At 41.9% G+C, this 19,632-nt stretch overlaps 1 protein-coding gene across 2 annotated transcripts in view; it reads right to left on the bottom strand.

Annotated features, from left to right (window-relative positions):
- piezo2b (piezo-type mechanosensitive ion channel component 2b) overlaps positions 1–19,632 on the bottom strand; it is a 116,972-nt gene that overhangs the window by 72,364 nt on the left and 24,976 nt on the right. For both annotated transcript variants that reach the window (XM_085803786.1, XM_085803785.1), the window contains exons 4-8: positions 16,648–16,690; positions 12,936–13,098; positions 10,358–10,634; positions 9,257–9,470; positions 1,760–1,934 (exon numbers count right to left, since the gene is read on the bottom strand). In XM_085803786.1, the coding sequence (XP_085659912.1) occupies positions 1,760–1,934; positions 9,257–9,470; positions 10,358–10,634; positions 12,936–13,098; positions 16,648–16,690 (872 nt within the window). The remainder of the gene's footprint in view (positions 1–1,759; positions 1,935–9,256; positions 9,471–10,357; positions 10,635–12,935; positions 13,099–16,647; positions 16,691–19,632) is intronic.

Genomic DNA, 19,632 nt, shown 5'->3' with positions numbered 1-19,632 from the left:
ATCTTCACCAATCAAAGGAGCTCCTCTCCTCACCTTTAACTGCGCGGCGGGTGATGCGCGCTGCAAGTTTGTCATTTTATACTTGGACATGGACGGAGGAAACAGCGACGCCAGAGGCCGAACCTCTCCCAGGAGGAAACAGCTGTTTTGGTCCGGAGGTCCGAGCTCAGAGTGACCAATAATGAGTTTACTAATATACTTAACCAGGATTGATCTGATACACTGAGAACCCCTATACGCAATCTAAGAAACAACAACTAATAAACTAATAAAGAAACTCACATTTATTCAAACTCTGTGTATAAGATGAGAGGTGTAGGCTACACTAATCACAACATAAACACACGCCATGTAAAGGACACGCTCTCTCTCTCTCCCTCTCTCTCTCCCTCTCTCTCTCTTTCTCTCTCTCTCTCTCTCTCTCTCTGTCCTCCTCTCTCTCTCTCTCTGTCCGTCTCTTTTTTTCTCTTTTTTTTCTGTGATAGAGATGCTGAGTATACTGTAGTAGGCTATATACTGACTATCTGATACCGAGGCTGTTGTGGTGGACTAAGAGAGATGATGATTTGTGTTTTGTTTTTCATTACGGCTGCGTGATGCGGTCGCTCTCCGCTCATGAATTAATAAGTAAATAAATAAATACAGCGATCATCACAAGGGCAGAGTGGTATCTCGACACGGCAGCGACATGCAGTCATCCACCCTCAGTCCTGCTTTTGGGACATCCACAGCTGCTTTTCAGTGCCAGTTCGTCCCTGCTGTGTTAATTCAGGTGGAGTTTCCATACGCATGCCACAGCCTTTGATCTCTGCTTTGATCTGACGTCAGATGTGACGGGACAATCTATATAGATATAAATTCACGTGTTGATTCCGTTAGTTGCATTAAATAGTGGTTATTGTGGATATTTATTGCATTGAAATGTGTCTGGAACTGTGGAGATCTGCCTGTGAGGTCTTGGTGACGTGTGTGCACTGCAGGTCAGTCAGCCAAACTTCCACTGCACCTGCTGCGCTTCGCGCTGCGCTGAGAGTAGACCTGGTTGGAGGTGGCGAGCTTTCAGCGCAACCTCGGCGGGACATTTTCGGACGAAACTTCCACTGCACCAAGCTGAATCTGTGACGCCTCCCCCTGCTGCGCGGCCACGCCTATCTCAGCGCAGCGCGATCTGCCAATCTTCCAATCTGACTTTGCGCTAGGCTGCGCTGGTCGAAACTTGCATTAGACCGGCTGCGCTACCTTGCGCCACCTGCGCTGCGCCAGCAAACTAGGGCCCCTGCAGTTGTAATGGTCCTCCTCACTTTCTTATTATTTGCTCCATTTGCTCTGAATGCAAAGATATCTTGTTTTGTGGGTCTTTATTTTGTGCAATTTGATATTTATTCACTTTTGTGAACATGCTCTGAATGCAGAGATGCATTAGAAGTCAAATATATCATTTTGTTGGTCTCCATTTTGTGCAGTTTGATATTTTTTTATTCACTTCCGTTCATGCAGTTGTCATGGTCCTCCTCAGTTTCATTCATGTGCTCTGAAATGCACTTTGCTCAACAAAGAGCAAAATGAGTTTTTAAAGGCTTTAAAAAAAAATTCTTGGTTTGAATTCTATAAAAGTGGGTCGCGACTTAATGACCGTGGGAAAATGTGGAGCCCAGAGTGAGACTAGTTGAGAACCCCTGATTTAAATCATTTAAACAGTAAATGTCACAAATGCACAAAGCATCTGCGCTCGTGCATGTGAGTCTGCGGCGGCGCTCACCGTCAGCTGGTCGATGGGCTCCTGCAGCCAGAGGCGGATGAGCGTGGCCAGAGTGTAGTAGAGGATCAGCAGCATGATGGGATTCACAAAGTGGTACCACTTCCGCTGCGGGTGAACGATGAGCTTCCACGTGTACGAGCAGTTGCTCTGGACGATGGGGGAGATGCCGAACGTGCTGCAGAGACAGACAGAGAGACAGAGAGACAGGTGGATGAGGATGGGAACTGCTGGCAGGGACACTGATCATGAACAAAGCTTAAAGGGATACTTCACCCAAAATCGATAATTCACCAATTTTCTACTCACCGTCATGCTAAGGAAGGGTTTGGAGAACTTTCGGAGTCAGGAAAACGCTTTAGGAGTTCCAGTGGGGGTCCGGCTGGCAACGGATTTTCATATAATGGCGGCGGATAGAGTTCACTTTTGAATCGTCCAAAACACACACTATGAAACATCCAGATACCTCCATACTGCTCGTCTGTACTGACCCAAGTGTCCTGAAGCCGCTACATGGAAAAGTTGTTTGGAGAAAATCAATGTGATCTCTGTTTTTAGCCGTGTTGTAGCGGGTCCATGCCTATGTTCCCTCAGCCCTATGTTCCCACTGGACTCCCTCTACCTATCTGGACTCTATCTATCTGGCCTGTCTAGCCTCTATCGGGTCTTTTTACTAAACTTAACCAACTCTTTTCTTCATTGCCTAAACCCAACCAATGGTGGGACCAAAGGGCTGTGGGAACATAGGGCCTAATTTTCAGTGACAAAAAAAGTTCGAAATGTGGAAACATAAGGCTGTGGGAACATAGGAATGACCCCGTTGTAGCAGTAGCTCCCAGTGGCTGCGCAAGATGTTCTTCCGTGTTCACATCATACGTCCAATGGTTTTACAACGACGAACGAACATCTCGCAGCAAATCTCGCTCATGTGCACAAACATCAACAGAGCCACTGGGAGCTACTGCTACAACAAGGATAAAAACAGAGATCAAATTAATTTTTTCCAAACAACTTTTCCATGTGGCGGCTTCAGGACACTTGGGTCAGTACAGACGAGCAGTATGGAGGTATCTGGATGTTTCATAGTGTGTGTTCTGTCCACCGCCATTATATGAAAATCCGTTGCCAGCCGGACCCCCCCTGGGACTCCAAAAGCGTTTTCCTGACTCCAAAAGTTCTCCAAACCCTTCCTTGGCATGAAGGTGAGTAGAAAATTGGTGAATTATCGATTTTGGGTGAAGTATCCCTTTAACCCTCTGATCACCTGGAGGCCTGTGACACTCCTAAAGCTGTTGTTTCTACATGTGATCACATGGTTTTATTCCCATCACATACAGTATATCTTTGTTTCTGTATCTTGAACAAGTTGAATATTTTGCTGGTTTGTAGAGTTGGTCTCATTTCCTTGGGTGAATTCAAGGCTCTTATGAAACATAAACTAACAGAAATGTGCACCTGCTATTCTTGAATGATGCAATGTTTGTATTGTTATGTCCATTTGCTTTTATTACTGTATTGTTGTTGGGCCAGTTCAGCCTCCTGGCCAGCTTTCCCTCGCAAAAGAGATCGAATCTCAAGGGATAATCTGGTGAAATAAAGGTTTAAATGTCTCGTTTCACTGTTTTCTCATGTTTTACACACAAATATATCAATATTCATCATCATCTTTTATTATTTGTATTGTGTGTCTTGTATATGGACCTAAGCCCGTAATAAAGTTTAACATAAACATAAAACAAAAATAGTATATTGAAGCAGAATAAATGATGAAACAATGAATAATTGCGGCCGTGCTCTGTTCATCTCCTAAAGTTTTACTCACTATTCTAACTAATAAAGCTGCTATTAAATATTTTGTTGAATGAATGTTTATAGTTTTGCTTCTTTTTAAATCTCCAGATAGATAGATAGATAGATAGATAGATAGATAGATAGATAGATAGATAGATAGATAGATAGATAGATAGATAGATAGATAGAAAGAAAACTCAAAATCTTTCCAAGAATATTTGTCTTATAAGACTCATCACCTAAAAATGAACTTGTTTTCAGATAATTTTCACTTGTTTCAAACTCATTTTCACTTGAAATAAGTAGAAAAATCTGCCAGTGAAAGCAAGTTTTTTGTGCTTGTAATAAGAAAGAAAAACTTGCTCCACTGTCAGATTTTTCTACTTATTTCAAGTGAAAATCAGCTTGAAAGAAATAAAAAGTGTCTAAAAACAAGCTACTTTTAATGTGATGAGTCTTATTTTAAGTAGAATGAGATTGTTTTGTCTAGAAATTAGACATTTTGACTAGAAATAAGACAAATATTCTTGGAAAGATTTTGAGTTTTTGCAGTGTAGATAGATAGATAGATAGATAGATAGATAGATAGATAGATAGATAGATAGATAGATAGATAGATAGATAGATAGATAGATAGATAGATAGATAGATAGATAGATAGATAGATAGATAGATAGATAGATAGATAGATAGAGACGGAGACTGGAGCTTTGTGACTGGGCCGAGCGCCATCTGTTCTCATTGAGACGAGAGTGTGTTGTTCGGTTCATTACTCTCGATTCAGCGCTGGCGTCCTTGGGTTCTTCATCTCTTAAAAACGAATTATCGATTCCAGAAACAAAGCTGGTGATGGACGAGATGATGTAAACGTTACAATAGAGCTGCTGCTGCTGCTGCTGCTGCTGCTGGTGGTGGTGGTGGTGGGGGGGGGGGGAAGTGCAGCGTCACCGTGTCGCAGCAGATACAGATACAGGGCAAGATGCAAGAAGGTATTGGGAAACGATGACTCAATGTCAACTGGCCTTTCTCAACCATTTCTAAAGCAGACTCCTCCTCCTCCTCCTCCTCCTCCTCCTCCTCCTCCTCCTCCTCCTCCTCCTCCTCCTCCTCCTCCTCCTCCTCCTCCTCTCATGTTTTACCGCTACAGCACTTTCTTCGTCATCTTCCAGTTATTTCTCGTCTTTGTCTGCCTCAACTTCCCATAATTGGTCCAAATGGCCAAACTCTCTGTAAACAAGTGTAAACAAACAATGGTTCAGTCTGACCCAAACCAAAACCACCGGATCAACACCTGCTACATAACACCCTGAAAATCCATTAAACAGGACAATACAGTGTCACAACAATAATGTTTTGGCTCTTTTGCATTAGTTTTATATCATTTTTAAATTATGTATTGCACTCAAATTATGTAGCACAGTATTTAACCTATGTCTAGGTTGCTCCCTTTGCACTTGTAGCGTAATATTCTATTGTTTTAGACATTGTAGGATATATTGTATCATATACAGTACTTCCTCTTTGTATCTTATTTATCTTCCTTGCACATTTCCCTTTGGAGCATCCTGGCAGAAGAATTTCCTTCGGGATGAAAAAAGTTCTATACATCTATCTATCTATCTATCTATCTATCTATCTATCTATCTATCTATCTATCTATCTATCTATCTATCTATCTATCTATCTATCTATCTATCTATCTATCTATCTATCTATCTATCTATCTATCTATCTATATAGTGTCACAACTGAATTCAGAGACTTGCAGACCAACAGCTGACCAGTGCTTCGAGCATTTCCTCCACCTCTGTTGATGCTATGTAAATGACACACTGGACCAGACCATCAACACAAACGCAGGAATCTGGACAATGCACTGACGGTTAAAGAAACCTGTTTGTTTGTGCCACACAGAGGAGGAGGAGGAGGAGGATGTGTCATATGATTCAGTGCTTTTCCTCTGCGCAGAACAAAGGTCAGCGACTCAAACAGGAACCACTCTGACGTCCCCCAGTGACAGCGCCGCAGATTTACCAGCCTCCCGAGTCTCCTTTTTTTTCCTCCCTGTGCCATGATGAGGAGGAGCGACTAGCGAGCGAACACCCTCCTCTGACCCCGGCTCCACTTCCTGCATGGTTTCTTCTTACAGCCAGGGAAGGCCCGGCCGCCGGTCACATGACCAACTGGGGACTTCCATTGTAAAAGGCGGGGAGGCAGGAAGCAGTGGAGTGGAAGTCAGGGCACTCAACGGTCTCACTCAGCGCCGGCCGCACAGCAAGGCCGTGTCACTGTCAACAAGCACAATTACTGTAGGGCAGGCTGCGTGGCGGCCTATTGTCCAATGGGGGCGCGTTGTACAGTACAGTATTTACAGCTGTAAGAGATTCCCTCCGAGGGCGAGGAGAGGAAACAGACCAGGGTTCACTTTTATCATCGCATTCGGCTTCAGTTTTCTCACAGCAGGAGTCGAAAGTCGAAACAAACGAATGAGGACAGAGTCAACAAGATGATGAAATAGTCGTTCAACTGTTCATGTGAAGAGCTACCAAACAGGAATTAGAGCGGCGGTAAACTCTCCAAATTTAAGTCCTCAGATACACAAACAAAGAACTTCTTTCCAAAATTAGACATCAGCTGTTTCTGTTGGCAGCTACAAACTAAATAAGGTAATGAATTGGTATTAAAGAGCCATCGTTGGTGAAAACTGAGCTCTAGTTTGGTAAAAATTTGTGTTTGTATTCTAGAGCCCAAATAAGTTAAAATATTCAACTTTAAACATATTTAAAGGCCCCAAAGGGCAAAACTACCTAGCATTTTACAAATTGTAAAGCTTTAAAGAGGACATATTGTGGAAATATCACTTTTTGAAGGCTCTTTAACATATATTTGGGGTGTTTGTCTTGCCTTACGGCCTCCAAAATGTAAGAATTGACAAAAAAAACTCTGTAATTTTTACGAGCTGTTCCCTCAGTTGTCTTCCAGTGATGTAACTAGGATTTGAATTTACATAATCCCACCCCTACCTGGGACTGTTAGAGGGGGCGGGGCCTGATGAGCAGTGGTTCATTTAAAGAGACAGACACTGAAACCAGCCGTTCTGAACAGGGCTGTTTTGAGAGGATGAAAAGAGCCGTGATGTTTGATCCTTGGGGTATTTTGACCAAAGCATGTCACAGACATGTCTTTAAGACACCTGGGAACTATTTTTATTTGTGGAAAGGGGGCATAATACGTCTCCTTTAAAGGGGAACTATGCAAGTCTGGTCACTGTTCTGCTGTTTTGGTGGGGGGGGGTCTCTCTACGGAGCTCCCGCTATACAGTTTTGGAGGGCATTTTTTCACTGTCATAAAAACTCACAGCTACAGTAATAAGTCATTTAATTATCAAATTATCTGTTTAATTAAGGTGAAAATCTTGCATAGGTCCTCTTTAACGGCCAAAAAGAGGAAAGCATACAACATTTTACTGATTTACCAGTATAATTTTTAGTTTTTAGAGGTAAAAGTATTTTTTTCTCCCTACAATCATTTCATGATCCCTCAGATTACTCTCGAGTCCTACTGACTTCTCCTGTACATTACATTACAGCGTGCACACTATTACTGCCAGTGCAGATGGTGCAACAAGAGTCCATTGATTCTAATGAGTTTGTTTCTTCAAACGAGAAAACCTGTCAGTGCGACGCCCGCATCCACACTTTATCTGCCATCGGAGGCAGGAGAGGGATGAGAGTTACACAAGGTTTGTCCAAGGCAGCCTCGGCTATACATAGCTGTAAATAGCCTCGGTCCCTGACACGCAGCAGCACAGCGTTCAAATGAGAAACCGTGAGATCGATAAAAGTCTGCAACACCAAGGGCACCGAGACAACAGCTACGGCTCCACAATGGCCACTAGTGAGTTATCACAGAGATGTGACTAGAAATAAATGTCATAATAGTGATTATTGCACAATTTCCTTATGAATATGTGTAACGGTTGCCTGTTAAATTGGAATAATTTTGTTTTTAAACAGATTCCTCTGTTTATTCCTATTATAAAGGTTAATTGTGGTTTAATTTTCACACTGATATGTTTAGAAGAGATTGATGAATAGAGTTTTGAGATAGATACTCACTTTATCTATCAAGAATAAATCACATTGTCAAAATCACTTCATGAGAACGGGTAAAGAATATTTTATTCCAACTGTTTAGTACATGTGTGCAAAAATGAGGCCAATTTAGACTAAAATAAAGAGAAAAAAATGGTCAAAAAACAATATTAAATTTACACTGCATTAAACGTTGGAGTAGTTATTCATTTGACTTTTATAAGGACACCATATAGGCCCATTTTCTTGTACTTTCATGAGAAAATTACAGTTAAAAACATACATTTATTGCTGTTTGTCATCTTAAATAATCAAACCTTTATAAAATCTCACGCAGGAAGCCGTCAGCCAGGGTCGCAGCCTTGATGTTTACTTTTTATACCAGTAAATAAACAGCATTCTTGGCATTCCTGGCTGTCAATCAAACACAATGAGCTCAGTGACCCAGGTATGTGCCACTGCTACCGAGTCTTCATTCATCACATCTGTGACTAACATGTGTTGGCAAGATGTTGCAACGATGTGGCTTCACTCCAACCACAAGGTTTTCAGCGCTGCAGCCACAGACAGCTGATTGTCTCCTCTCTCTCTCATGCATAATAAAACAACACTGGTTGTAGTGAGGAGCCTAAAAGCTCTGCTTCTGATATTGATGTGCTGTGAGTAGGAGTTTGATATATCGCCCCTCCAGCCGGCTTTGCCTTTTTCCTTTGCCTTCTTGTTTGCAACAACAGTAAATATTTATTAACGTTTAAACAATCTCGCCCCGAGCGCAATAAATATTGTTGAGTCAGAGGAGCTCGGGCCTCACGTCGTCTATTTTCACATTATTGAGGCGTCAGATAGTGTTAGTGTTGGGTTGTTGTGTTTAACCAGGGAAGTATCATCTCCAAAAACACACCAGCGTGATGACAGACGGTTTAGTTTGGGAGTATTTTGTTATATTTTGTTATTGAGGTTTGATTCCTATCTGTCTGTGGGAAGAGCGGTGGTCAAGTGTACCAATAAAGTTTAGTTTAGTCTCATCAACCCAAGAGATTAAACACTTATTGATTTAGATTATTGAAAATATAACATTTGACATCTACAAATACAAAACAGACCTACTGATTTATAACAGAATATTAAAATATATTTTGTAAATATTAGAAAATAAAAGTGTTTTGGGAAATAATATGTGAACTGTTACACAAAGTACTAATTAGAATATACTAGAAGATCCTTGTAATGTACTGTATCTGTGTATGTCAATGTAAGAGAGTGTGAGGAGTTTTCTTGTTAGTAGTAAAATACTGTTGTTAGCAGGTAAAATAAATAAATAAACCAACATCTAACATCATTATTGAAGGAAATTTACAAAATGGAAAAACATAAACACATACAACTAGATTAAAAAAACATGGAGCAAATGGACAAGTTACAAAACTGGCAACGTGTCTAAAAAGGACAGTGATGGATGAATGCCTTTCCAAAGCATCGTTTGTAATACGTTTATATTATATATACAGTACAGTATATATATATTTTTTTTTTTGCTCTCTCCTTTTAATCTCATGTGTGAATAAAGATTTAAGTTGAAAAGCTTGAGTTGAGCTGAGCTGCTCATGTGTCTGACCTGATGTAGCCGTCGCCCGGCGGGATGCTCTCCTGGAAGAACTGGAACTGGTAGAGGTAGAGGACGATGAGGTGCCCGGCGCTGAAGATGGCCATCAGGACGCACATGCAGCTGAAGATGAGCGTGTCGAAGGTGCGGCGCAGCGACCACCAGGTGCACAGGAAGAGGAAGAGGAAGAAGTAAACGGCCGAGGTCAACGAGGGCAGCATGATGCCTGCAGAGAGAGAAAAAACACAAAGTCACACAAAGAGGAGAGTGGTTACATCATCTGACCAGGATTTTACTTGGTAACACTTTATAATAAGAACACACTATTAAGCATTAGTTAAGCATTGATAAATACTGAATTCACATTTTTAACTGTGTAAAAACTAAAATAAACTACATACTAGTGAGTATTCATGTGTTATATATGAAGAATTCAGTATTGAATGCTTAAAGGGATAGTTCAACATTTTGGCAAATTGGCCCATTGCCATGATCCCTATAGTTACCTTTAATTGTCGATGCAAGCTATTTTTAGAACGGCGGAGCAGAGCCGTGAGCTGCTCAGAGCTACGCTACGGAGGCTAATTAAATGGGATTTCTTGGTTTCCCTCATCAAACTCATCAAATACACAATCCAACAACTCCAAAACGCTCTGGTGGACAAGTTGTGACTTGCACATTCACCACGCTATGAGATAATAACAGAACGTTACGAGACAGAGTTGTTTTAGAGGCAAATGCAGAGACTGTTTCACAAAAGCTGCTCCCGACAGGAACGTGCATGAGCTGTTTTGCATGAATTTGCCTCTAAAACAAGGCATTACGTTATTATCTCATAGCGTGGTGAATGTGCAGGTTACAACTTGTCCACCAGAGCGTTTTGGAGTTGTTGGATTGTGTATTTGATAAGTTTGATGAGGGAAACCAAGAAATCCCATTAGCCTCTGTAGCGTGGCTCTGTGCCTATAGCTCTAAGACTATAGAGATTATGGCAATGGGCCAATTTGCCAAAATGTTGAACTATCCCTTTAACTAATGCTTAATAGTGTGTACTTATTATAAAAAGTGTTACATTTTACTTCATAACATTTGATCACATCAGTATCCGCCCACCTGTCATGCCCAGCAGGATGGTGACCACCACCTTCCCCGCGGTCGTGATCAAGTTCCCGATGATCTCCTTCACTTTGGTCGCCACCTCCGCCAGGATTCGCAGGATCTTCATCTTTGTGCTCTCCTTTTCCTCCTCCTCCTCCTCCTCTTCCTCCTCCTCTTCTTCCTCCTCCTCCTCCTCCTCGTCGAGCTCCTCGTCCTCCTCGGCCTCGTACCCGGCCTCGAAGTCCTCCTCCAGCAGGATGTTGTCGTCCAGGCTCAGCTTCTCCTCTTCCTCCTGAGTGACACAAACACATTCCTGAGTCGGACGACGATGATGATGATGATGATGGATGATGATGAAGAATGGTGCCGTTTGGAGGTCAGAGCTCTCCATGGTGCTGAAAACTGTTTCCCCACAGGTAGAACAACCACAACAGCCCCCGTGTGAGTAGTAGGGTGAGTGTTTCTGCCTCTGTTTGCAGCTTTTCACAGATTTAACATGTAGCACATCACATCTACTCACACATGATGAGCTACTAGAGACGTTATTAGCCACTGTTGCCAGATGTTTCCCTCTGGAAACACATGTTGGCTTGAAATCTAATCCAGTCAGTTCTTCCTTGGCTGCTGCTGCCTCCGACTCACTACGCATCATCCCCCCCCCCCCTGCTGCTCTTTTCCAACACTCTCAGTAAAGTGGAGAAAATAATAACAAGTGGGGGCCGTTCACCAGTAGTGGACAGTAACGGAGTAAATTTACTTGAGTACTTTACTTAAGTATTTGATTTCTTTGGTACTTATTACTCTTACTTGAATACATTTCCAAGACAAATATTTTTACTTTTACTCAAGTTAATTTCTAGGAAGGCTGAAAAGTACTCGTTACTTTCAGGTCTGCTCTTTTCTTTTTTTTTCTAAAATCCTATTGGACACAAGCTGTGTTTGTCAAAGAAGGAAACCCTAACCCCTAAAAGCAGCACATCAGGGCAAGTGGTTTCAAAGAGTTAATTCTCAGAAACAAGAGTTAAAAGCTCCTTAAATTCATTTAGAAAAAAATATAGTAATTCATTGATGTGAAAAATAAGAAATTTACTCTTACTCTTACATAAAGCAACGAGGAGTTTTGGAAAAGCAAAGCGTTTTCACACTACATTTATGAGCCTCCGCGCACCGTGAAATTCTTTGACCGGCGCAAGACGGACTCATGTTTGTCAAGAATTAAAGTCAGAGGTTCAAAGACGATCACATACCGTCGTAGTTCCGACCATAAACGGCGATTCGGCTGCGTTATTCTCATGACTCGCCACGAAACCGAAAGTAAGGAAACGTTGGTCGGCTCGCCCAGCATTTCCGCCACCACTAATAATAACAAAATAACGATAGAGACAAAACGATATATTTATCGAAAATGGGCCCATTAACAAGTGTGGGTAGCGTAGATTCATCCACATTAACGTGAGACTTTTTTTATAACCAAATAGAAACTCCTCGTTGTCCCTTTAAAGTAAATTTAAAAGCATGTACTTTTGGATACTTAAGTACCTTTAAAAGCAAGTACTTTTTTACTCTTACTCGAGTAACATGTCGACTGAGCTACTTTTACTTGTAACTGAGTAAATTTTGACCAGTAGTATTTGTACTCTTACTCAAGTACTGGGGTTGAGTACTCTGTCCATCTCTGCCGTTCACTGTGATTTATATGTGACACCAGAGGCATCAGACAAAGAAAACAGTGGGTGCTACAAGTCCTGCTTTGAATAAAAACGACAGCTAGAGCTCAGATTGATCACTTTAAAGTAAAAAAGCTGCAGGCGCGGGCTCTGTGGATGAATTTTCTGGTGGTTTCTTCTCAGTAATGGTGAGCGATGCCATCTGTGCCAGCGTAAGCAGCACAGTCGAAGTGAAAGTGAATGTGGATTTAATTAACACTGAGTCATAAAGAGAAGCGCGGACTTTGCCAAAGGGGATGGGGGCAGTAGTCCAAGTCATCAACACTCACAGGGAACTCTCTATTCAGACGCCTGCTCTGCTCCTCCACTGTGCTCGCTGGAGCTGAATGTGCAAAGAGACTGACCGCTCTATGGAGCCACTTCAGTGGGTTAAAAAACATTTCTGTAGCTGCAAAAAGAAAAAGAAAAAGTCCCTATGTTTACTAATCTGACAAATACTGGTCCCCAAAGGGAAGTAGTTTCTGTGTGACTGCATCAAATGTCAGACGGCTGAATTAAATGTCATCTGTTACTTAGGACTGTGAACCAAACTGGTGTCTGGAAACGTTGACAGGCTTCTGGTGTGAAAAAGAGTTCATGAGCCTTTTTCCTCGTCCAGAAGTGTCAGATCAGCGCGTGTGAAGACATTTACACCAGCCGAGGTGTCGGGAAGTCTTTATGTTTATTAAAAAATGTGACATTTTCTAAGCCCACCGTTTAGTTTTATGGACATCAATTACGTCTTACCCACATCTGACAGTCTGCACATTGACCTTGACCTCTTGCCCCGCCAAAATCTAATCTGGTTCATTCCTGAGTAACACTACAGTAGAGACACTGTTTTCAGGACGCTCGCTGCACATCATCAACCACCAGACGACACCCACTTGTTCCTCTGCTTCGAAGTCAGCGTTGTACTGGGCCATGTCCTCAGGCGGCCTCTTCTGGACCAGACTGCGACACAGCAGCCAGATGGCCAAGCCGACCACGAACATGCCGATGTCCGGGATGAACACCCGGATGCCGTTCCCCGCATCTGCACCGATCACACTGGAGGGAGAGGGGGGATGGGGGGGGGGCAGAAGATCAGATGGTATACATTGACAGAAAGCAGACGCTCATTTCCAGAAAGTGCAGATGAATCCCAATATCCCCGACGATTTGTAATTTGGAGCAATCTCGCAGGCAAAGAGGATCACGACAAAATGATGGAAACTGGGACAGAGTACAACAAACTTTAAACTGCTAGTGGCCCTATAATGTGAAACAGTTTTTCTGAGAAAGTCCGGGGAATCGTTCAATTTCGCTTGGACGCGGCCCAACGAAATGTCTCGCGCTTGAATCTGGGCTCGTCGTGTCACATCATGTCACCTCTTTAAGTCTGTCCCCTGCTGAATGTATTCGTCTTTATCTCTGTCTTTGTTCAAATTGTATTTTTTTTTTCAAATGTATCCTAGTATTTTATTGCTATTTATTTTATGTAAAGCACCTTGGTCAACCTAGGTTTCATTTAGCCTACAATAAACATTTGAGGAGCTTCACCCTTTTTCTAAAAGTCTACTTGTTTGTTAGTCCTGCACCTGTAATACTTTGGATGTGCGTGCTCTATCCATCCGCTTGGACGCGGCCCAACGAAATGTCTCGCGCTTGAATCTGGGCTCGTCGTGTCACATCATGTCACCTCTTTATGTCTGTCCCCTGCTGAATGTATTCGTCTTTATCTCTGTCTTTGTTCAAATTGTATTTTTTTTTAAATGCATCCTAGTATTTTATTGCTATTTATTTTATGTAAAGCACCTTGGTCAACCTAGGTTTTTTATAAGGTGCTATATGAATCAACGTGTCGATCATTTAGCCTACAATAAACATTTGAGGAGCTTCACCCTTTTTCTAAAAGTCTACTTGTTTGTTAGTCCTGCACCTGTAATACTTTGGATGTGCGTGCTCTATCCATCCCACCATTATATAAATGAAAATGACCTTGACGTTGACCCATCAAACAAATCGTGCACATTGAATCACCACTGATTCTCATTCATTCATGCAACGTGTGAACTGCAAATCAAAAACTCATGGGAATTAGATATTAACGGCAGCGATTATATCTCTCAGAGAGAAAAAAACAAAACAAGAAACTACCTGTTCACATGAACACATGGGAATCTGGATTTTTCCATTTCTCAAGTGTTTCTTTTAATACGTGTTGTTGTGTTGAACGCTGCAGCTTTTATATGGCGTACCACCCACTTTAATGAAATCAGGCTTGCCGGCTTTAAATGTATTGCTGTTAACAAGTGAGTGAAATTCCATTCAAACAAAAAAGACCATGAGAGAGTGTGGTCATTTTTTTTTTTTTTTTTTTTAACCGAACTGTGAAAAACATGTTTACTCCCTTGAGAATAGCAACCTTTGTTCATAATAAGGTGGTGTAAACAATTAGCCCTGTTTTCTAATTCAAGTGCAGAAAATAAAGTTGAAAAGAACTGAAGCTAGTTAAGATTTAACAGATTTAATGTGTTGCCTAATTCCTTGATGACTGGTGTTTGTGTGTGTGATTAACATGAAACGCACAGCACATCAGCGTAATGTTATACAACGATCTAAAATGAATACATCTTCATCCAGGAGGCTTATTGGGCAAACACAAGCGCTGTGTGTTTTTCATTAATCCGCTAAAATGTGACATCATTTGAAGTAGTGTTGTTACATCTCCGAGGGCAAACAAAGCTTTTGTAACATTTGCGATTGGACTGTTTGCTCACCTCTGACTAAATACCAGAAGGTTTTTGTTCAAACAGGAAGCTCAACAATGGCGGACAGCGGTTACCTTGACAGCTACGGGCTCCAAATGATCCGGTGTGATCACGTATTTGTGCTGCCTGCCTGAGGACGAGCTTTATGAGGTGCCATGATTATATGTGCAATTAAAGCAAATAAAAACTGTCCTTGAAATAGCTAACAGGTTTGAAAAACCCCTTTAAAACTCACTTTTATCATCCAAAACTGATTTCTAATCTGGATTTTTTCTTTTTACGGCAAATCAGACTGCATCCTGTGTTTGGCCACCTCGGCGTTTTCTTTACATTTCATGCTGAGCTCAAAGTGTAATTAAACTGTTTACAATAAACAAAACATAGTGATTCCTCTGCAGCAGGAAGAAAAAAAAAAGAAAAAAAAAGCTGACCAAATGTTTGGACAGAGATATAAAACAACTGCTTCTTTCTAACAGAACCAATCTCATTGTGGCCTTGAGTGGATATAAAGCTTATAAAAGGTAACAAGTTGAAAACCGAGTGCTAATCAAAGACGATGGAAAACCCACACTCGGATAAATAGTTGGGGCCTCTGGCTGCTGTTGGCGAGTTTAATCTAATCAAGGACGTCTGTTTCCATGAAGCTTTATTGTTGTGAAGCTTCGTGCATCCTCACATGGATGAAAGAGATGGAAACCGTCAGAGCCAGACGAGGCCGAGCCAGCAGCTTTAATGACTCCCACTTTCCCCTGCTTATCATGTGAGAGAGTTACAGCAACGCTACAGCGCTGAGGTCTGTCCTCGCCGCCTCACAGGAGTGCAATGCTCCCAACCCTGCTGTAAATATTTGGTATTTATTAGAAAAATTTTGAAAAAGGTCACACTTTTTAAGGAAAATACACATCACATCACAGCTCTGACTTCTCTTCAGGACATCTCCATTGTCCACCACCACCACCACCACACAGGCAGTAAAAAGCTCCTATGCAGCAGCTGTAAACACTCACACTATATACAGTACACACCGCGTATGGCTCCTCGACACAAACAGGTAAATGGAGGCGGGATAAAATGTTTACGGCTCGACTTCCGCCACTTACAGCGTTACTATCCACCAAAGGGCCGCTGAGTACTGGAAAAAGGACGTGGCTGAGTTCGGACATTCCCGTACTTAGGGAAAACCGCATCTAATACGATCACAGAGGAGGAGAAGAGGAGGGGTGGGGTGGGGGGAGGTGGAGGAGTGGAGGGGTGTGAGGAGACAGACGCAGCGGCAAAAGCTTTGAAAAATAAGCCTGTCAACTGATTGTCAGACGTAAATGGGTTTAAGCGTTCATCATGAATCCACACGGGGACAGGGTCAGGAGCGTTTATGAAAAAGTGCTGTTTAATCTTATTGTGTTGCTGCCATGTTTAGGATACACACTGCAAAAAAACTAAACAATGCACCTACTTATTTGTAAAAGAAATAAGAAGTGGATAAGGAGTGTGTGCATAAAATTTGATGGACTTGATGGAATGAAAAAGACACCAAACTACAATTAAAACCAGCTTCATGTTTTGTTGGATAAAGACCTATAATACTTGCTGACACTGCATTTTCCCAGCCAGCAGTCACTGAGCTGAGTCCTATCACCTCCTCAAAAAGAGAGATTAATGCTCAGTTAAACAAAATCCACACTTGCATATTTTATGCTGCATGATCGTCAAGAGAAATGTGATTAAAATTAAAATAAATATACTGTAAAAAAAAAACTATGTTAGAGCACCATTATCAGTCGCACGCACAGTATGACTTTAATGAATGTGGTGTTTGTGAGAAGTGCTGAGTTTGTCTCCATCTCACCTCTCAAAGCCGATTTGTCTTATGGATTTCTCCCACGTGGAACCTGGACGGAAAAACAAGAAGTGATTTAGTGGATACAGATACTGTTGGGCAGAGAAATACACTGTTATCAGACATTAAAGGGATAGTTCAACATTTTGCCATAATCCCTATAGTCATAGCAGTAGGTTAGTTACCTTTAATTGTCAGTGCAAGCTGTTTTTAGAACGGCGGAGCAGAGCTGTGAGCTGCTCTGAGCTACGCTACGGAGGCTCATGGGATTTCTTGGTTTCCCTCATCAAACTCATCAAATACACAATCCAACAACTCCAAAATGCTCTGGTGGACAAGTTGTGACCTGCACATTCACCACGCTATGAGATAATAACACAACGTTACCAGACGGAGTTGTTTTAGAGGGAAATGCAGAGACTGCTTGCTGAAAAACTGCCCCCGACGGGAATGCACATCAGCTGTTTTGCATGAATTTCCCTCTAAAACAACTCTGTCTGGTAACGTTGTGTTATTATCTCATAGCGTGGTGAATGTGCAGGTCACAACTTGTCCACCAGAGCGTTGTGGAGTTGTTGGATTGTGCATTTGATGAGTTTGATGAGGGAAACCAAGAAATCCCATTAGCCTCCGTAGCGTAGCTGTGAGCAGCTCACGGCTCTGCTCCGCCGTTCTAAAAATAGCTTGCACCGACAAATAAAGGTAACAAACCTACTCCTAAAACTATAGCGATTATGGCAATGGGCCAATTTGCCAAAATGTTTAACTATCCCTTTAAAAACAGACAATGAATAGACAATAATCACAGTTATTGGAGTAAAACTTTCACATGGCTAAGACGAGATCATCTCCATCACTACATCCAGTTTATCAACAGTCTGCTTTAAATCAATGATTTATTTCAGTTTTCACTGATGTTTAATTGCCATGTGGAGAAAAACAACCTGTATTCACACTTTGGGAAAAGTTACATGTAAAGTAAATAAAGACATTTTCTCTCTCAGACGGATTTACAGGTATTGAACCCACACAGCGATCAGAGCAAAACAAACGCAGCATCTTGTTTGCGACTCGAGGATCTGGACTCGGTGACATGTTGTGATGAGTGCGTGCGGCTCGTTCTGTTTTTGCGTCGGGAGACTAATTAGCTGCTGCGCTGCTGAAGTTCATGAAGTTTATGGAGCGCGGTGAGGAGGGCGAAGACGTTAAACACACTTCGACAGCGACGGCACTCGACTCCGCATAAGTCAACGCATGCGGCAAAACAAAGCACTTCATTAGACAGATTTTATCTACTGTGTCACCTGTGTGTGTGTGTGTGTGTGTGTGTGTGTGTGTGTGTGTGTGTGTGTGTGTGTGTGTGTGTGTGTGCAAGCTGCGGCTACTTTTAGGAGGTTGTTAAGGTTATAAACTGCTTCGCTTGTTAAAACAGTGGGTGGATAATATTCAGTTTTAAAGTGGCGCAAGTCGATTTTAGAGAGAGAAAACACAGGAACCCTGCAGTACTTTGGGATGATGGATCAATAACTTTTGAAACATGAAATTCAGACCTGAGAACTGAAGTGTTAACCCTTTTAACAAGTTGCAAGTGTGAGTGTGTAGGTGTCACTTTGGATTGAACATCTTCCATTTGTGAATGGAAGCAAATAAACGCAGAAATATCATAATGTAAAACTAAAAATAACCTGTTTTCTCCTAAATGACACACACACACCAAAACCACACATACACACACGCACGCACGCACCAAGGATCCAGTAAAGAAGTGAGTCACACTATTAGCCGCTCTGTCAGAAACAGGAAACCGCCTTTGAATTCCAGTCAAGGTGGATAAAACAGAGATGAACTGTCATCAGCACAGATCTCTCTTTCTCTCTCTCTCTCTGTGTGTTTCTCTCTTACTCAAACAGCTGCAAGAACAGCTTCACTGTCCCAGATGTTGTGTGTCTGTGTGTGTGAAGGTGCTGGTGGTGGGATGTGGTTGGATGTAGAAGAGAGAGACAGAGAGGAGGAGTGTGGTGGTTGTGTAGTAGATGAACAAAACATCTGTGACGGGGAGGAACCGACGTGACTAAAACTCCTGAACCCGACCTCACGTGACCTCTGACATCTTAACGCTCCATTCACCCACTACAACAACAACCCGCCCTCGCTCTGAAATGTTACGTAAGACGCCGGACTCATCGGTCAAACCTCCACACGTCTGATGGGCAGCAGAGTCAGACGACGCCCTGTAAAGGCCACACAAAACAAGGACACACCTACTGCAAAAGCAGCGATTGTTGTTGTGTTGTGATGCGACTAATTGTGATATTTTAGAGAAAGGTACAGTAGTGTTACAATATCACAAGGAGCTCAATAACAATACTGTATATCAAAATACTTATTGTCCTTTAGCATCAATGCCTTATTCAGGGCCGGCCCTAGGATTTTGGTGGCCCCCTAAACAAGATTTTTGTTTGTGGCCCTGCACTCTAAGCGCAAACACCAAATCACTGGTTAAAACTGAATACAGACGTGTTTATGCCCTCTGAGGTTTGAGGCCATTTTCTCGACTTTCTTTACATATTTTCTTAAATTGATCTTTTTAAGATACTTGCAGATGTAACAATACTCAAGTGTTTTATGTCTAAATATTAGAACCTCCGCTGTAAGCACACTGAGGCCAGTTTGTCCTAGAACACTGTAGAAAGAAATAATTTAGGCCAAATGCTGGAAATTTGAGGTCTGCTTTTTGAAAAATTTCAAATCCCTTGTGAAAACACACCTTCAGTCATGAGAATGAACTGTTTTGGTGCTTGAAATAGGATATGAATAGCCTACAGTAATAAATACGTGTAGAAAACAAGTCTAAAATTAAATTTTGTAAGATTGCTTTTTGAGCACAAATGTTGTCATTCTGCCGTTCTATTTTCACCAAATGTCTCAAATGTGAGATAAAAGAAGCTGAATATCGACTTCAAATTACATATAAAGCTCATAGCGTGCACGTGC

The sequence above is a fragment of the Trachurus japonicus genome, chromosome 17 (genome assembly GCF_045865225.1).
Source record: "Trachurus japonicus isolate A0001 chromosome 17, Traja_1.0".
NCBI lineage: Eukaryota > Metazoa > Chordata > Actinopteri > Carangiformes > Carangidae > Trachurus > Trachurus japonicus.
The sequence above is the reverse complement of the archived record's forward strand: the minus strand, read 5'-3'. Positions and strand labels throughout refer to the sequence as shown.